The 16570-nt window shown below is 40.4% G+C and overlaps 1 protein-coding gene across 1 annotated transcript in view; it reads left to right on the plus strand.

The window, feature by feature from the left end:
* Kdm3 (Lysine demethylase 3) overlaps positions 1-16516 on the plus strand; it is a 121309-nt gene extending 104793 nt beyond the window's left edge. Inside the window, exons 10-16 of the mRNA XM_011316496.1 lie at positions 5488-5862; positions 6118-8154; positions 9395-9593; positions 9981-10387; positions 10992-11199; positions 11642-11790; positions 12042-16516. Coding sequence (XP_011314798.1) covers positions 5488-5862; positions 6118-8154; positions 9395-9593; positions 9981-10387; positions 10992-11199; positions 11642-11790; positions 12042-14042 — 5376 coding nt within the window. The 3' untranslated portion in view covers positions 14043-16516. The remainder of the gene's footprint in view (positions 1-5487; positions 5863-6117; positions 8155-9394; positions 9594-9980; positions 10388-10991; positions 11200-11641; positions 11791-12041) is intronic.
* The last annotated feature ends 54 nt before the right edge of the window (positions 16517-16570 follow it).

The raw sequence follows: 16570 nt of genomic DNA on the forward strand, positions 1-16570 counted from the left end.
CGAAGATCCCCCGTCGATCCTAGTCTACCTGCCCTTGAACATTATCCACAGTCTTTCACGAACGTACCTGCTACTTACCCGGGTTTTACCGTTCACTCCCTCTCGTTGGCCCTACAATCTCGTGACCTTGCTCGGATCCAGGTATATGTGTACCTTTTTTTTTATCGTTAATTTTTCATTCTTCCCCCGCAATCCCCACTTAGGTATTTTCCATGGGATAAATTACTCCGCGTCCCTTTCTCTTTTTTTTTTTCTAATGCGTTGGGAGAAGTTAAAAAAGGAACAGCTGGTCTTTAATTTTTGGTATGACGAGTTTAAAGTTTAGGTTCAGATATTACAGCGCTCACTTCTATTCGAATTTTTAAAGTTTTGGTGTGAGAGAGACAAAGTTCACTATTTACTTGGATTTCCTCTTTTTTTCGAAATGGACTAGGCGAAATTGAGAAAGAAACAGCTGATTCTGATTTATTTATTTTTTCATGGAGTTAAAGGGAAAGGCCTAGGTATCTGAATTTTTATGATTTCTATTGATTTCTACGGAATAATTTAATGAAATGGGATTACTCTCTCTACATTTTGATTAAATTTTCGAATAGAATATTTTGGCTAGTGGGCGTTTTATAAATAAATTAAAAATTCATTCATTACATGGTCATTCAAGCCTTGGGCATTTTCCTCGTATTAGTTTACAGCGAGACCCTTTCTCTTTTTTTTCTAATGCGTTAGAAATTCAAAAAGGAACAGCTGGTTTTAATTTTGAATTAGAAATTAGTTTGAAGATATTTAAGTTCTTTGAATATTTTTCATTCCAATCCTACTCTGATTGCTTCTTCCATAAACTATTTATAAAATAAAATTTATTTGAAAACAAAGTGAAATAAAAAATATGATAGTATGCGCAAGAAACTTCATGGAATATGAAATAATAATAAAATAGAAAAATGTGGTATCAACAATTCATCAGGAAGCTGAAAAAACCGGTAATTTCTGCTAAAAGGGAGCATGAAAAAAAGTCCTTAACTGAGGATTAATTTACCAGGATTAAGCGAGGTGTAATAATAATTCAAGAGTAATTTTCCAACAAAGTACAGAGAGATTCTTCCGGTGATAGGGGATTGTGATGTATATCGAGGCAAATGTGACCCCACGAGGGTGAAACGAGTGGATTCGTTATCGTTGGGAATGCCAGTTCATATTTCTCACTTGCATGCTGGCAATCTTGTTCTCTTTCGCCTTGAAACAAATAAATAACTGGTGAGTCGTTTCTAGTCTCTACGTTGAGTCCAGGAAATAAGAAAATTTTTCATTGTTTATTGTCGTCATGGAGGCGCGCGTGTCACGTCTCGTTCGCTTGATAATTTGCAATGCAAACCCAACACCGTGTACAAAGCCAAGTCGCGGCATTAATTATGCACTCAACTCTTGGGTTTTACCTTGTACATCGCTATGGGTAAGACCAACAATGGACAGGCTCGTGGGATTCACTCGAGTTTCTCGGGATATCTTTTGGTTCAACTCGTTCATTCTGGGGAGCAGGTGACGCTCCAGGAATTTGCCATGAGCAACGGTTTTAAATTATCACACTTTTTAAATTATCTTTTTCTCGGCGTTCTTTCACGTTGTCGAAATAATTGGGTGATCTGGTTTGAAAGCACCATTGTTAACGGGAATGAAAGAATTAATGGACTGCTCAGTCGTTATTTCAGTTAAAGGGCTATTTAATTCTGTTAGGGAGATATTAATCATGGATCTCAAGGTTTATTGCTCCGGAAAGACTAATTCAGTAACATCTTCTTATGAAATCAATTCCCATTGAAATAATCAATGGAATCTGCACTATTAAAAATTTCTTGAAATTTCAGTCACAAAATCATCTGATTTTTCAATTATATTCAATTTCAGAATTTTAGATTTAAAATTAAATTTCCATGAAAAATCCTCACAAAATTTTACGTTTTTTTACTTGAAAACTCCAAGTGTAATTTTTCACCCATGTAGTATTAAATTAGAAACAAAGAGTAATGAAGATACAAATATAAAATAAAATAAAAAAATGAATACAACATGTCTGAAATTTCACAATAAAACAATAGGAGAACATTTGAACAAAAAAGTCGAAACTTTCCGGTGAATGAGAGAGTAGACTATTTTCGTTATTCAACACGTGAAATAATTACGTCAACTTGTCGAGAGGCCAACGTAATAGGGTATATATACAACTTACAGGTAAAGCCCTGGAGGTAGAGTCGGGTAACGGTAGACTTTAGTCAGATTAGTTCAAGTTAGAGTCTCCGGTACCCTAATCTCGTTAACTTCCTTCCTTCATCCTCAATGCATGCATATGCATGGTTACGGAACTCTCGAGAGTAACTCATTATGAATTTGATATTAAATTCATGAAAGCGTTCAGAGTTCAAAAATTCCACCATCTGCTCCAAATTCTCCTCGAATATGTGACCTTCAGAGACTAATGAATTCCCCCGTATCTCATTGTCGTGGTTTCTATAATTTAATCTCCCCTCGATTGACTTTTTTACATCTCTCTGTAGCAATAGCACCCGGTGGAACTTTGATCCCGAGTAATTGGACGGGGGGTAACAATCTACATTTATTTCTACTAACCCGGCGAATGGAGACTCCCAATGGCATGTCCCCGTCTACCATTTGCTCTTGAGTCTCTGCTCTTCTTGCAAGTCTAAACTTTTGGCGAACAAATTGTTTCCTTGAACAAATCCCCGACTCAGTGGTTCTCGATAGACACCAGCTTTTGTCTACTTCACGTTCATCCCCTCGGAGTTGCTACGAAGAAATTGAAATTCCAGAGACGGGCTTCAAGTTATTTTCTGGAGAATTACTTTTCGTTCGAGTTGATGGAGAAAGGAAAATAGAAATTCCATGGTTTTATGTAATTTTCATGGATTTAATCGAAAATTAGCTATTTCCTCACAATTCCCTGGAATTTTCGAGGGACTTGCGTTTCCCTAAAAATAATAATAAAACGGAATTTTCCTCACTCGTGTTAATTTCCATGGAATCATTGAATTAAATTTTCAAGCTTCAACCAGTTTACTCCCGGAATTCCCCGTTTTTATAAGTCAATCCTATTGACTTATGAGAACGGGGGGGAAATAAGACTTTAAAAATCTTGAAGATACGCCGTAAAATGTGTCAATAAATTCTCAACAGTAGATTCTCCATTCTTCAAAGATTAAACTCTGTCGTCATGATTGGATCTCACTCCCCAAGAAATGAAATTCCAATCTTCTCGGCTGTTCTCCCCTGCATCATGAAACCGTAAAAATTGCCATTCATCGCACGCTTATTGTTGGAATCAGAAAATTTATGCAGTATAAATTTTCCACAGCGAACGTGATCGTCCGTACCCCGTTATTTTCTCAATGAGTATTCCATTTGTATTTTCCCTATCATTCTCCCCCGGTATAAGTCACGTTGTCATTCCACCTCCGGCGCAGAATTCCCTCGAATTGCCAGATGACAATAATCACTATCAACTGATCATCAGACACGATACGAGAAGAATCGTTTTATCAATCTTGTAACTATCGGAGTGCTACTCCATTCTGCTTCAACTATTTTTCCTCAATGTTGGATTTTTCACTGGTATCGTTGACGTCGAATGAAATGATTCAACACGATTTATCAATTGTCCCGGAGTTATCAGTTGGTTATCTGTTTGCTGCTGACATTAATATCCACGTACGTGCCTCCTTAGGTGATAAGATAAGGCACATGATACTGGGGTTATTTCGCGGTACATACGCATTATTATGGGGGAAGAGAAATTTTATTCGACCTTGGAGATGCCTTCGACTGGCAATACTAAGTCGTTGAACTCTCAAAGTTTTTTCATTTCCCGTGGAATTGACATTTTGTCAAGGAACCAGTAACCTTGGAATTTAATCTCTATTTTTCTGGGGCATTATCTTTGCGTTTTGTCATTATTTAATGGCTCCCGAAATTCCGCGGTGATGAGATAAAGACAGAGGAAAATGCTTGCATTACGTCGAGACTTCGTGAATCGTTAAATAATGACAAAGCGCAAGAATGTTCAATTTTTTTGCGATGAAAATTTAAAAAAATGTGCATTCTGGCGGAAAGGGTGTAAAACATCCTTAATAACTCGCGACAAAAGTCTTGATTGATTATAAAAGAAAATCATCCACAATGAATTCATTAGCGAAACGTGTTCTGCATTGAATCATATTCAACTTAATAACCCAAAAAGATTTCCGAATTAATATTTGCATACAAGTTTTATGGTAGGAAATAAAGAAAAAAAAAATGACTTCATACGGTCGTTAAAAAATGGAAGTAGTAATAAAAATTCAAGAGAGACAACAAGTTTAGACGCATTAAAAAATTTATTTCCTCGAGTTCGTCATCAATGAACAATTTAATCTCACGATTACCTGCATTCTCGGAATAATTGAATCCAGGATAATACGGTGGTGATAAAAATAGTTAATTTCAGATAATGAAGCCGGAAAATGAATTGATCGAAATATTGAACTCAAAAGTGAGTGACAACTTGTCAAGATCGTTCATGACACGAGCAAGACACGAACAAACACAATGTGGGTTGACATTCGCCCGTGCAAACCCGTGGGCCGATTAGCATAGTAATCTTCCTCAACGCGAATACTATAATTAGATTCTCGCTCTTGACGGGCTGCTAAGTGGGATACCCCGAGGCACAGTTGCACGTACATGAATTACAACATATATGCATCAGCATTAGTGCCTCAACTTTGTCCTTACGATAACGATACCATTGAATTTCATACTCACCGTTGTTGGCACACTGACAAGTTTCGAAATTATTTATTTATTATTCTCACCCACGTAAATTCTACGCTTTCGTTCAACAATCGTGTCTGTTTATTGTCTCAAGGTCTCACGATGAAATTGAGCATGAAGTATTCATTAGCTCCTGACGTGGAAATGAGTTGCGAGGCTTGCGATATTATGAATCAAGATTACGTAGCTCGTTATTTATTTTTTTAACCATCGAGGAAAATTCATATTTTCCATTCACCATTATTCTGAGTCCACTTGTATTTATTGGCTATTACAATTTCTATGGAATTATTGAAAAATCATTCTCGGAATAACTATGCTATATCAGCCCCAGGGATTGCGGTAAGAAGAAAAAAATTGTATACTCTCCCACTGGTCAAAAGAAATCTCGAATTTGCTTGAGTATACAAAAATTTCATTTCCTGAAAATGCATGAATAATCTCCAACCGAGTGATTCATTAGTTTCCGTGACATCCAGCGAGTCATGATAACACTTCCTGGTTCTCTACGTCAGATGCTCCCCAGCATCTTAATGATTTAATAAAAACAAACTTCAAGCCATTTTCCCGCACCTCATTAGTAGAACAAGAGAAAAAAAAATAAATGGACTCATTTCCTTATTCCCAGTTAATAACACACGTCAATGATTGCAGTATTGATTGAAGTAGGTATCTTATGCTCCGCAGAGAAATATGCAGTCTGCCTCAATGGCGTGGAACAGTTTTATTCCACTGCCACCACCAGGAAGTAGATCTCATCCAGCTGGACCCCCTCACGGTGGACTGACTGGTCACAGTGGACATCATCATCCGGGTGGTGCTACGAGTCACTCGGTGACGGTTGCCCAGCAGCAGCAACAGCAACGTGATAGGGAGGAGAGAGACGCCAGGGAGAGAGAACGTGATGCACAAGCTAGGGAACGTGAGCGTGAACATTTGGCCGCTGCTGAGAGGCTACACAGACAGGCCGAGGCTAGGGATCATGCTGTTGCACAGCAACGAGCTGCTTATTATGCAGCCACTGCACCATCATCGGCTCAACAGGTCAGTACATAACTATCATTACGTTATCAAATCCTGCTAATATTCTCTCTTAATTAAACATCAGATGTAAAGATTACAAATGATAGATTGTTGAGCAATAACTTATGAATTACCTCCAAATTTATTCTATTTGTTAAATAATGATTTTGAGGTAATATTTTGAGTTGTGGTATTGTAATAGGAAGCCCTTCAACTATAACTCTGAAAAAGCCAATAAATCGTAAAAATAATTGTGATGACAAATTTGTTCTCCAGGTATTGAGACCATCGAGTGTACCAAGCAAAGTCGAGTACCCACCCCCGCCAGCCCACTCTCGTACCTCAAAATCTACCTTGCCAGTGCCGACTCATCACGACAAGCCCCAGGTAGTGGGTCCACCTCTTCCAAAAGCCGAGCCAAACGTCAGTCTGTTCAATTACTCAGCGTACCAAACCCAGCCCACGTATATCCACGAATTAAAATCAAAAAACGATCTCCAGCACAAATCAATCCAGGGGAAGCCCTTGTCTCACGATCGTGATCATCACGCTCGTGAATTACTGCCAAATCCACCACCCCTCCTTCCAGACCACAAGAGTTCAGTGATAGTGAAGAACGAGGGTAGAGAGCACCAGAAGGTGGGACCACCGCACTCATCGAGTCCAAAGATGATGTCCTATCTGAATGTCCAGCCTCAGGTGCCCCAGGGTCACAAGGGAGTGACGTACGAGTACCGCAGTCCAACGCAGAGTCCTCATCACCTGCATCACCTGGACAGCCTGCAGTCAAAAGGTCTGCCAGGTCATCACAGACAACCAGCAGGCCCCTCGTTACCCCCCAGTCCACATCCTCACAATCGTCAGTCTCCCCATGGCCATCCTCACCAGGCCCCTCATCCCTCACCCCCAGAAGCCCGTTACCTCAGCAGGCCAGAGCCTGGTATCCCCTACGTACCCCCAAAATCCGCCTACTCCTATCCTCATCCACCAAATGCCTCGCCCACATCCCACTATCCCACAACCCCAGGCTCAAAACCAAAAGTCAGCAGTCCAGCACCACCTCATATATATGGTAAACCAAATTCTGGAATAATGACGGGTACACCAGTCTGTCGTGCTGAGCCAGTTGTAACAGCAACACCCCTTCCACTCACCTCCAAAGCAGGGAGTTCGCCTTACCAGCAAGTGCCTCATCATCATGGGGCACCACCGCAGCATCTACCACCACCCGCACACAGCAGAGGGCCGCTCTACGATTCTCGTTTTCCAGCATCTCTGCCATCATCCAAATTGCCACCTCCACTTCACAGTTCACCACCAGCAGCATCAGCTCCACGACCTGTCACTCATCCCCATCATCTGACAACTGTTCAGCCAATGCATCCAGCGCCTATCAATACGATGCACACGAATTTCCAGACGCAGCCCCTGGATTTGGGGGTCGAGAGATCGTCATCACCTAAGAGAAAGGCAATGTCGAATGATGGAGGGCCTGTGGCACTTGAGTGCAAGAAGAGGAGGTTTGAGGAGCCACAGCCACTGTCACTCCAGTGTGTGGGTCCGCCAGTCCTGTCGAGGGTCAGTGAGCCAAGTCCTTTGATTGCTTCAGCCGCCACCTCCATCACAACTGTCGTCAATACTGCCCTGCTGCCACAACCCAGCACTCAGGAGAGAACTGTTGTGTCCATCAGTCCAGCACCGAGAACAGCCAGTGGTGATGGATCTGTCAGGCCTGCGAGCACTGGAAGTGTCGGCTCTTTGAATCCCAGTGCAACTCCCAGTGCTGCACCGAGTCCAGCACCTGCCCAGAGTCCTGTACCTCAGAATCCAAGTCCAGCCCCCAGCGCTGCATCCGCACCTGGGACACCTGCCAAGGGAAATCCAGCTACTGACAGTGAGAAGTCCAATAGTCCTGCACCAAGACCGCCCAGCAGAACTAATTATCCTGTTCACAAACTGAAGAAGGCATGGCTGCAGAGGCATTCGGGGGAGGACGCAACTGAGGATAATACGGGGGTCGTTGGCAGTGGGTCTTGTGTCACGTTACCTCTCAATATCGCACAAGCACCCTCACAACCGCTCAAGGAACGAGAGAGTACGACTACTAGTCTGACAAGTGCCGTTAATTCTATACACAATATCGGGAGTATGGCAGTTAATAGTATAAATAAGAGTAAGGTTACCGGGAAGAGTGGGAGGAAACCTGGCAATAAGGAGATCAATGGCCATGGGGGGGACAGCAAGAGCCTGCAGGAGGACTCGTCCAGCAGTGATCCTGAGAGGAAGTCTCCGCCCAAGAGGAAACCTCCCAAGGTATCTATTTACACAGACTGATTTTTACGGGGGCTAGGGGCAAACGGACACTAGATATTTTTCTAATTATATTCATCAGGTGGGGTGAAACAAGAGTAAAGAGATTTTATTATTGAATGGTATTGAGGAAAAATGAATTCGGTTGTATTTATTCTAGGAGGGAAGGTGTGAATGGGCTTTGAAGAGATCAACAAATTCTAGTGTCCGTTTTGTCCTTTCCTTTCCTGATTGTAGGAGACTTGTCGTTTTTTAATGTTTAATAGCTTTTGGAGGAAATAAGAATGCAGCTGTTTGATTTAAAGCATGAGAGCTTGTATGAGGCTTGACAATTAGATTTGAGCAGTGAATGTGTCTAATATAATATCTGGCCTGCAAAAATCTTTCGTTTATCGAATTCCTTTCTTATATCGACAGAAATATTTCAAATTTATTCACCAATCATTTTGAATATATTTCCCAATTTCATTCTTTAGTGAAAAATCGAGGCGCATAAAAAAATTATTCACTTCAAGAGAAAGCGTCAAAAGATCTTTTTTATCGGAAATTCAATTAATCAGTTAGAAAGAGTTGTTTAACGTGTTCGCCGTGTGTTGACAGTTTCCGAGATAAATCACGAATGAAGGAACACATTAAATTCAATTTTATCATTTTGCCACTGAATTTTCTTTAGCCACTGAAATGTTCGGGTCCTACGGAACATTGTTGAATATTGTTGACTGATATGGTGTAGAACAATTTATCGTATGTGATGAATTTGAATTTTTTCCGCCATCAAATGAATTACTCGTGGCGCCGTAACATATCTGCCATTACGTTGACGCGCGCACTCACGTACACTGTTGGATGCAGGTGGCAAGACAAAAGTCGTTATGAGAGTCCTGTTAATTCATTCGTAAATCCCGACAATTGGCAGCTAAAATTCGTAATAAATAGTCAATAACTCTGATGATTGAGGGAGCTCCCAGTGTTTGTGCTAATGGAGTGGACTGGTCAGGTAAAAATACCGTGCTTTTCTCCACTCAATTGTCCAGAGATAAACTCTAACCTCAATTCTTTGTCTGAAGAACGCGTGCTCTGATTACATCATTATCCAAATGTAATCAGTCCTGAGAGTGACGCCTTCCTCTCTCTACGCTTTAATTGTGCTGTTTGATTAGTTATAAATTTGTTAGACGTTAGAAATTAGATCGTACAAGAGCATGAACTTCCTGACTACTTAATAATCTGTGCCCTGTGGTAGGTAAAGCGAAAGAAGGGGGCTGGAAGGAGACAACAGACACCGGTGGATGAACAACGCAGGAGGAAGGAGGATAAACAAGTTAGTGGGGGTGATTCCAGCAATGAGAGCGAGGTGGGTTCAGCCAGTGATGAGAGTGAGACTATTCAACCTACTTCTAGGAGACATACAACAACTAACTCCAATAATTCGTCTGAAAATGGTAATTATTGGGAGCTTCCTCATTTTTTATTTTAGTACAACGTGTGTTCTTATTTAATTCCTGATGACAAGAGAAATTAATGTTTAAAAAAAATGATAAATTCATGAAATAATTCGTTTTTAATTGATAACATTCATGTTTTTATTCCAATTGTTAGAATCTGGATTTAGTTAATTTATCAAAGAGGATTTGAATAGACAGTTTAGTGTGGATTACCTCACATTTAATTTAATTCTATTTAATGATGTAAACATTTTATAAAGATTGAATAACTGTGATGTTATATTTCGAGCTTTTTAACCCTGAAAACTCCATTAGTCTTAAGTGGTAATTCTCCGCTATGGGACTAGATTTTATAAAGGAAAAAAATTTGTCATTTCGTATTAGGAAACAACAAGGAGCCACGTAAACGCGGTAGACGGCCGAAGTCGTCGAAGGGAAATGATACGGGGGGTGAAGAACAACAGCCACGCCAAAAAAAAGAACGACGTGATGAGAGCACCGGTAGTGGTGGTGATGGACAGGACGGCAGTGACAAAACAGATCCATTTTACAAACCGTCGATTCTAGAATTGAAGAAAACTGGCGAGAGCTGGCTACAGGATAGTCCCTGTTTTACTGTGGCACCGAGATTAGTCAAGTGTCGTGAGTGCAGAATGACACCCAACCAACGACTGAAAACCCAACTACCGAAAAATATATTCTGCAGATTCTATGCATTTAGGAGGCTACGATACATAAAGAGTCAGTTGGCCATTGCTGGGTACAGCGATCCACACAAAGATGCTTCCGAGGTTCGTTATTCTATTTTAATTCCTCAACATTTATGTATTTAATCTATTTATTGTACTATGACTGAGATAATACTTTTCGTAATTATCAATTCAAGATTGATATATCTTAATACTTGAACACATTTTCGATAAACAGGTCTCTGAAATTACCCTATAAAATTCATAATTTTGTAGATTAATCGATATTGAACAAAATTTGAAATTTCGGTGATTTCACTTTTGCAATTGACTAATAGATATCGAAGTTGGAATAAAAAAAAGAATCACTGAAGCAAGACATAACTATTTTTTTTAAAAATATTTATAATTATTCTGCCATTGCATTAATAATAATTTGGCGGATAAGAAAATGAGAATGATTCTTTATGAAAAATGCATTAGAAAAGTATCCCCGAGAGAAGCTGACCCCTGATTTGATAATAATTTGCTGACAGAAACGTCTCGCCGTAATTAAAACCGATGATACAAAAGCCGCGTGCTGTACATTGTCGTCTTTCGTTCGTATTGTTCGAAAGTGAATGATTCACGATGTTACGTTAGCTCATGCCGTGTAATGCACACCAACGTGAGTCAGTAGTTAAGAAGGGATGACATAACATTGCAGGAAGACCTTCGTCTCTGGCTGCCGGGTAATCACGAGCCATCGTCTAACAGTAAGGATGAGAAGCCTGAGAAGAATGGGGACGAGAAACCAGCGGATAAACAACCGTTGGATCTCGAAATGGCGTGCAGATTGTTAAGGCAGGTCGGTGATCAATTTTGTGATCTCCTCCATCAGGAGAAGAACGCACTGCAGGAACACATGGCAGAAGGTAATTAAAACATCACGATTCAATTATTTTGAAGGAGAATTCCCCTGATTTTTATTTATGAATATTGATGAATATGAGTTATCAGTTTCATTCGATTTCATTAATTTCGATCACTTGGTGGATTTTTCATTTCGAATCTGCAATTCCTGGACAGATTTCTTTCACTGAAAATTCAATAACGGAGAGGTAAAGAATAATAAGTGGATTTACTCATCAGATGAATCTGCAAGAAATATCTGTGAAGACAAAAGATTACCGAAATTCGTGTTGCTCATTTTTGTAGCTCTCAGTGAAAGCCATAAAAGAGGTCTTGAAAAAAATTTCGTCCACTTGTTACCCTTTACCTCTTCGCTACTGAGATCATGATTTCATTTAAGTTTATTTAGTTCGCATGGATTAAATGCTTTGTTTTTCCCCAATTTGTTGAATGGAAACCTCACAGCGAGTTCGGGGGTTGTAGACGGAACTGTGGCCTGGAAACGAGTCATTCAGGGAGTTCGAGAGCTGTGTGATGTCTGCGAAACGACTCTCTTCAATTATCACTGGACCTGTGGTCGATGTGGATTCGTCGTCTGCATTGATTGTTACAAGGTATGTTATTTTTCTCACTCCAAATATTTTTTCATTCAGAATGGATGAATTGAATAATTCGCTGTAACTTCCAATAATTTCTATTGATTGAAAATTAAGATCAGAAATTTCCAAAATGATGAAACAAACAGATTGAAATCCCATGATAATACAATCACGAGCTTTTTAACACTGAAATTCTTCTGCTATTGAACAAAATCTGAGAATAAAAAATCAAAGATATTAACCCAATAATTCAATGCTCCATTCAGGGCCGCAAGGATGGAACGATAAAGATCTGGGGAGAAGGTGGAAAAGGCTGTGACGATTTTTCGTGGCTGCTGTGCACAAATCGTCAGGTCCACGAGCCAAAGAGACTGATGCTGACCCAAATGATAGCCGGTGATAGCCTAACAAAGATCGGTCACATGCTGCACGAGGCACGAGCTGAGTGGGGTATACCCCAGCACTGTGGATGCTCAATAGTAAAATCCACAACAGTTCAACTCAATGACGTGCTGCGTTCCCTTGTGAAAGGTGAACCTGTGACGCTGAACGGTGCCATCAAGCAGGAGTTAAAAGACGACAAGAAAGCCCAGAATGACTCAAACGGTGGTCAAGACGCCAAGACCAACGGCGAGGACAAGAATTCACCTCTAAACTGGTTGGCAGATGTTGCCCTGCAGAATCAAGACAAGAACGAGAGTGGCTCGAGCTCAGATTCCGACGAGGATCGCGATGGTAATTATTCAACACTACGAGAACTCCTCATTCGACCCTCACACAAGCCCAACGGCAGTGGCTCGAGATCAAATTCACCCACAAATACCCCAACAAGTCAAAATCAGCCTGGAAATACCAGCCAAAATAGCGTAAAGACTGGAAAAAAATCCAAGATGGATACACTGGATGAGGTAATATCAAGTGTTATAGAGCACAGCGTTAAGAAGGAAAAAGACGGCATTGACAACGATGACAAACCCAGAGAGCTGAAGCACTTCGTGAGAAGATACAAATGGACTCAGCACGGTCGAGAGCCCCTTCCCATTAGAATCATGACTTTAACCGAGAGCAAGAGCCTTTATCCAGATGTGCCACACTCGTGGCTGTGTGATGGTAAACTCCTCAAGCTCAATGATCCACACAACATCAACAACTACAGGATATTCCAGGATCAGTGGAAGAGGGGGCAGCCTGTTATTGTGTCAGACGTCTCCAAATCACTGGACATGGACCTTTGGCATCCCGACGCTTTTGCACGAGACTTTGGCGATGAGAAGAACGATCTCGTTAATTGCATGAATGGCAATCTCGTGCCCAATCAACCAATGAAGAAATTCTGGGAGGGATTCGAGAATTTCTCCAAAAGGCTTAAGGATGACAAGGGCAATCCCATGCTGCTGAAGCTCAAGGATTGGCCACCGGGTGACGATTTTGCTGAATTATTGCCATCGAGATTCGCTGATCTCATGAAAGTCCTTCCATTGTCTGAGTATACACACAGAGATGGAAGACTCAATCTTGCCAGCCGGCTACCGTCGTGCTTTATACGACCTGATCTTGGACCCAAAATGTATAATGCCTATGGCTCAGCCATGTACTCCAATAAGGGCACCACTAATCTTCATCTTGATATTTCTGATGCTGTCAATGTTATGGTTTATGTGGGGATACCGCAGGACAGTGATAAAGAGCAACACATTGCTGAGGCACTCAGGGCTGTCGATGAGGCTGGCTGTGATGTACTGACTAAACGTCGTGTGCGCGAACGTGGCGAGGCACCTGGTGCACTTTGGCATATCTATGCAGCTCGTGATGCTGATAAAATAAGGGATCTACTCAATGCAGTTGCCATTGAGCGTGGAGCAAGACTCGAACCACATCACGATCCAATTCACGATCAGAGTTTTTATCTTGATGGAAAACTCAGGAAAAGACTGTACGAGCAGTATGGAGTTGAGGGTTATGCTGTTGTTCAGTGTCTCGGTGATGCTGTTTTTGTGCCAGCTGGTGCACCACATCAAGTGAGAAATCTTCATAATTGTATTAAGGTTGCTGAGGACTTTGTGTCACCTGAGAATGTTGCTCATTGCTTTCATCTTACTCAGGAGTTTCGAGCACTGTCTGATACACATACCAATCATGAGGATAAATTGCAGATTAAGAATATTATTTATCATACTGTTAAGGATGCCCTTACGGTATTGGCTAATGCCAAGGAGGAGGCAATCTCGAAGCTCAAGGGAAAGGTCGAGGTTAAGGAGGAGACGTAGTTGTTGGGGGTGAGATTATCCAGGAAATATTCACTCGGTTCAGGCTGATTTTACCAGATTCTGAAGCTTCATTTCTTGTTTGATGGATTAACAAGAAATTCAGTGGCTGGGGGACATGGGTGGTCCCCCCTTGGGCACCTCGAGGGTAGCAGACGTGGGACTGTGTTCCGGCAATGGAGACGATTCATTCGTAGAGGACCAGCCCTTGTTGTGATATGTTTGACGACGATTTACACAGTGCGGAGTAACGATTTATCAGTTTGATTTTTCTTCTCGGTTTTTTTTTTAAGTTTCTCGGTTGGCTGAGCCAACGGTTATGCGTTGTTTATCCGCTCTGAGTTATCTCCTTCAACTCAGTTATTTGATGATGAGAAAATTCAATAGTTTCGGTTGTAACTACTTTCAGTTATGGTTAAGGACAATGAAGTCCATGAGATTTATCACCACTTTTTTTTTTCCTTTTCCTTAGGTTTTACTGGGGACGAGGGGGCGAAAGTCCCCACGTTCAGAATATTATTGTGATACCAGAGGGTCTTTTGGATCATGAAAAAAAAATCATTTGTAATTAGTTATATCGTGCCTGTATCCAATACACACTGTCTATTTCTATTGTAATTGTAGATACATGATTTAGGATAGTGTTATTATAATGATATTGTAATAAATTCATGATTCGAGGTCGATGAGAGTGTGTGTGTGTACAGATTAATGAACTTTGTGCAATTTGACGTTGTTCATCATCGTGTTGCCCTGTTGGACTATTTCAATTGAATGAATAAATAAATCCGTGTGACTGTCAAGGTTTTCTTTTGTGAGACTCTTTGCGTTTACGAGTTTGTCAACACTGCCTCTAGGTGGAAATTCACGTACAGGGAATTGTTTTCGGTTCATTATTGAGTTTTAGATTCTTTTTTTTTTATCCTGGTACATGATGTTATGCCGTCCTTACAGCTGGACTTGACATTTCTGTTTAAATGTTTATATGTTTATTCGGTATCTAGTTGTCACTGAGGCAGAGCTTTGGGTGATTGAATATGAAGATTTTGGTGAGCAGGAGTTTTATTGTACAGCAGAGGCGATTTTTCTTGTAAAAAGGGGGTTTCTAAGTGCCAATGGTTGGGAGGGGTGCTCATAGTCATTGATGGAGCGGTAGAGGGAAGAGATGTTTGGGGATGAGTTCCTATACTTTTTTTTAATGAGGGGGATGAAACATTCAAATTTTTTTTGAGAATCTGCACTGTTGAGAAATTTTGAATGAATTTTCAAAGTTTTGGAAGTTAAATATCGAATAAATGAATCCACAGTTTCTAGAAATTTCACGGAAACTGGGAATTGAAAATCCACAACTTTCAGAGAAAAATGCTTGGGAAGTATAATATTCAGTGAATTTTTGAGTTTTATAGAAATTGTGGAGATTGAAAAATCTTCGTTTTTTCAATCCGCGAAAATTCAAGAATTTCAACTTGAATTACTCCAGATATTTTTTCCTCAAATTGGATTAATTGGAACTTATCCGAAAATTCCAAAATTTGTGTTAACAGTGTAGATAATTGGATAAACAATGGGAGGCACATTGTGCGATTGGATAATTGGATGATAATTTTTCAGTTTCGTTGATCTCAGTAATTGTCTAGCGAACACAACGACTTGAGGGACATAAATGTTTAACGTGTGAAATTTTTTCCCAGTTTTAGGGTACATTTCAAGAAGAGTGTATAAAGATTTTTGGGAGAATGTTGGAGGTAAATTGAGGGACAACGTTCTCAGTGTATTGTCATCATCAGCAGGTAAACTAATTGTTTTATCGATAAATATTGTACATATGGCAGGGGGGAGTCTTACATTTAAACATCGATATGTATACGTATACATATATAAATATGAAGGTTCTAGGTGTAAGGTTTAAGGTCACACTCCAGTCGATGAGGGGAGAAAAGGGGAATTTAGGGAATGAAGTTATTTACACGCGTCTATAGATAGGATTATTGTCATTATCATTCTTAATGTAATCATTATCACGATTTCATCGTTAGGAGAAGAACATGATATTTAAATGTTGCTGAATATGTCGAGTAGGTGGAAAAGGGAATTAGAAAAGTAAAAAAAAAATTAATGGGGGGTGCAGACGTTTTATTGTCGACGGGATACATAAAGTGAGTGTTTGGGTGTTAAATACGTGGAGTACGTGCGTGTGAATAGGTAATGCATTGGATGATTGGGGTGGATTACGAAGGGACGGGCGGAGTGGAATTACGTATGGATTAAGGTGTATAGTGTGTACAGTCTTTAGGAGAAACGTAATTAGGGGGGAGGAGGTGATTACCTATTGCCCAGTGTCCTGATAACCATCGGCCGACCCTTTCTCAAAGTCATGGCAGTTATGATAACCGCGGGCCGGCGGAGGTTTGAGTATAATTTTTTGTACTGTGTAAATGTAAGAATACGTTTGAATAAGAAATGTTTATATTATAAAATTCTGTTGTTCATTATGATTAATTCCTCTACCTTTCCTTTTTCTAGTCCTCATG

Source organism: Fopius arisanus, unplaced genomic scaffold (genome assembly GCF_000806365.1).
Source record: "Fopius arisanus strain USDA-PBARC FA_bdor unplaced genomic scaffold, ASM80636v1 scaffold00001, whole genome shotgun sequence".
Lineage (NCBI taxonomy): Eukaryota > Metazoa > Arthropoda > Insecta > Hymenoptera > Braconidae > Fopius > Fopius arisanus.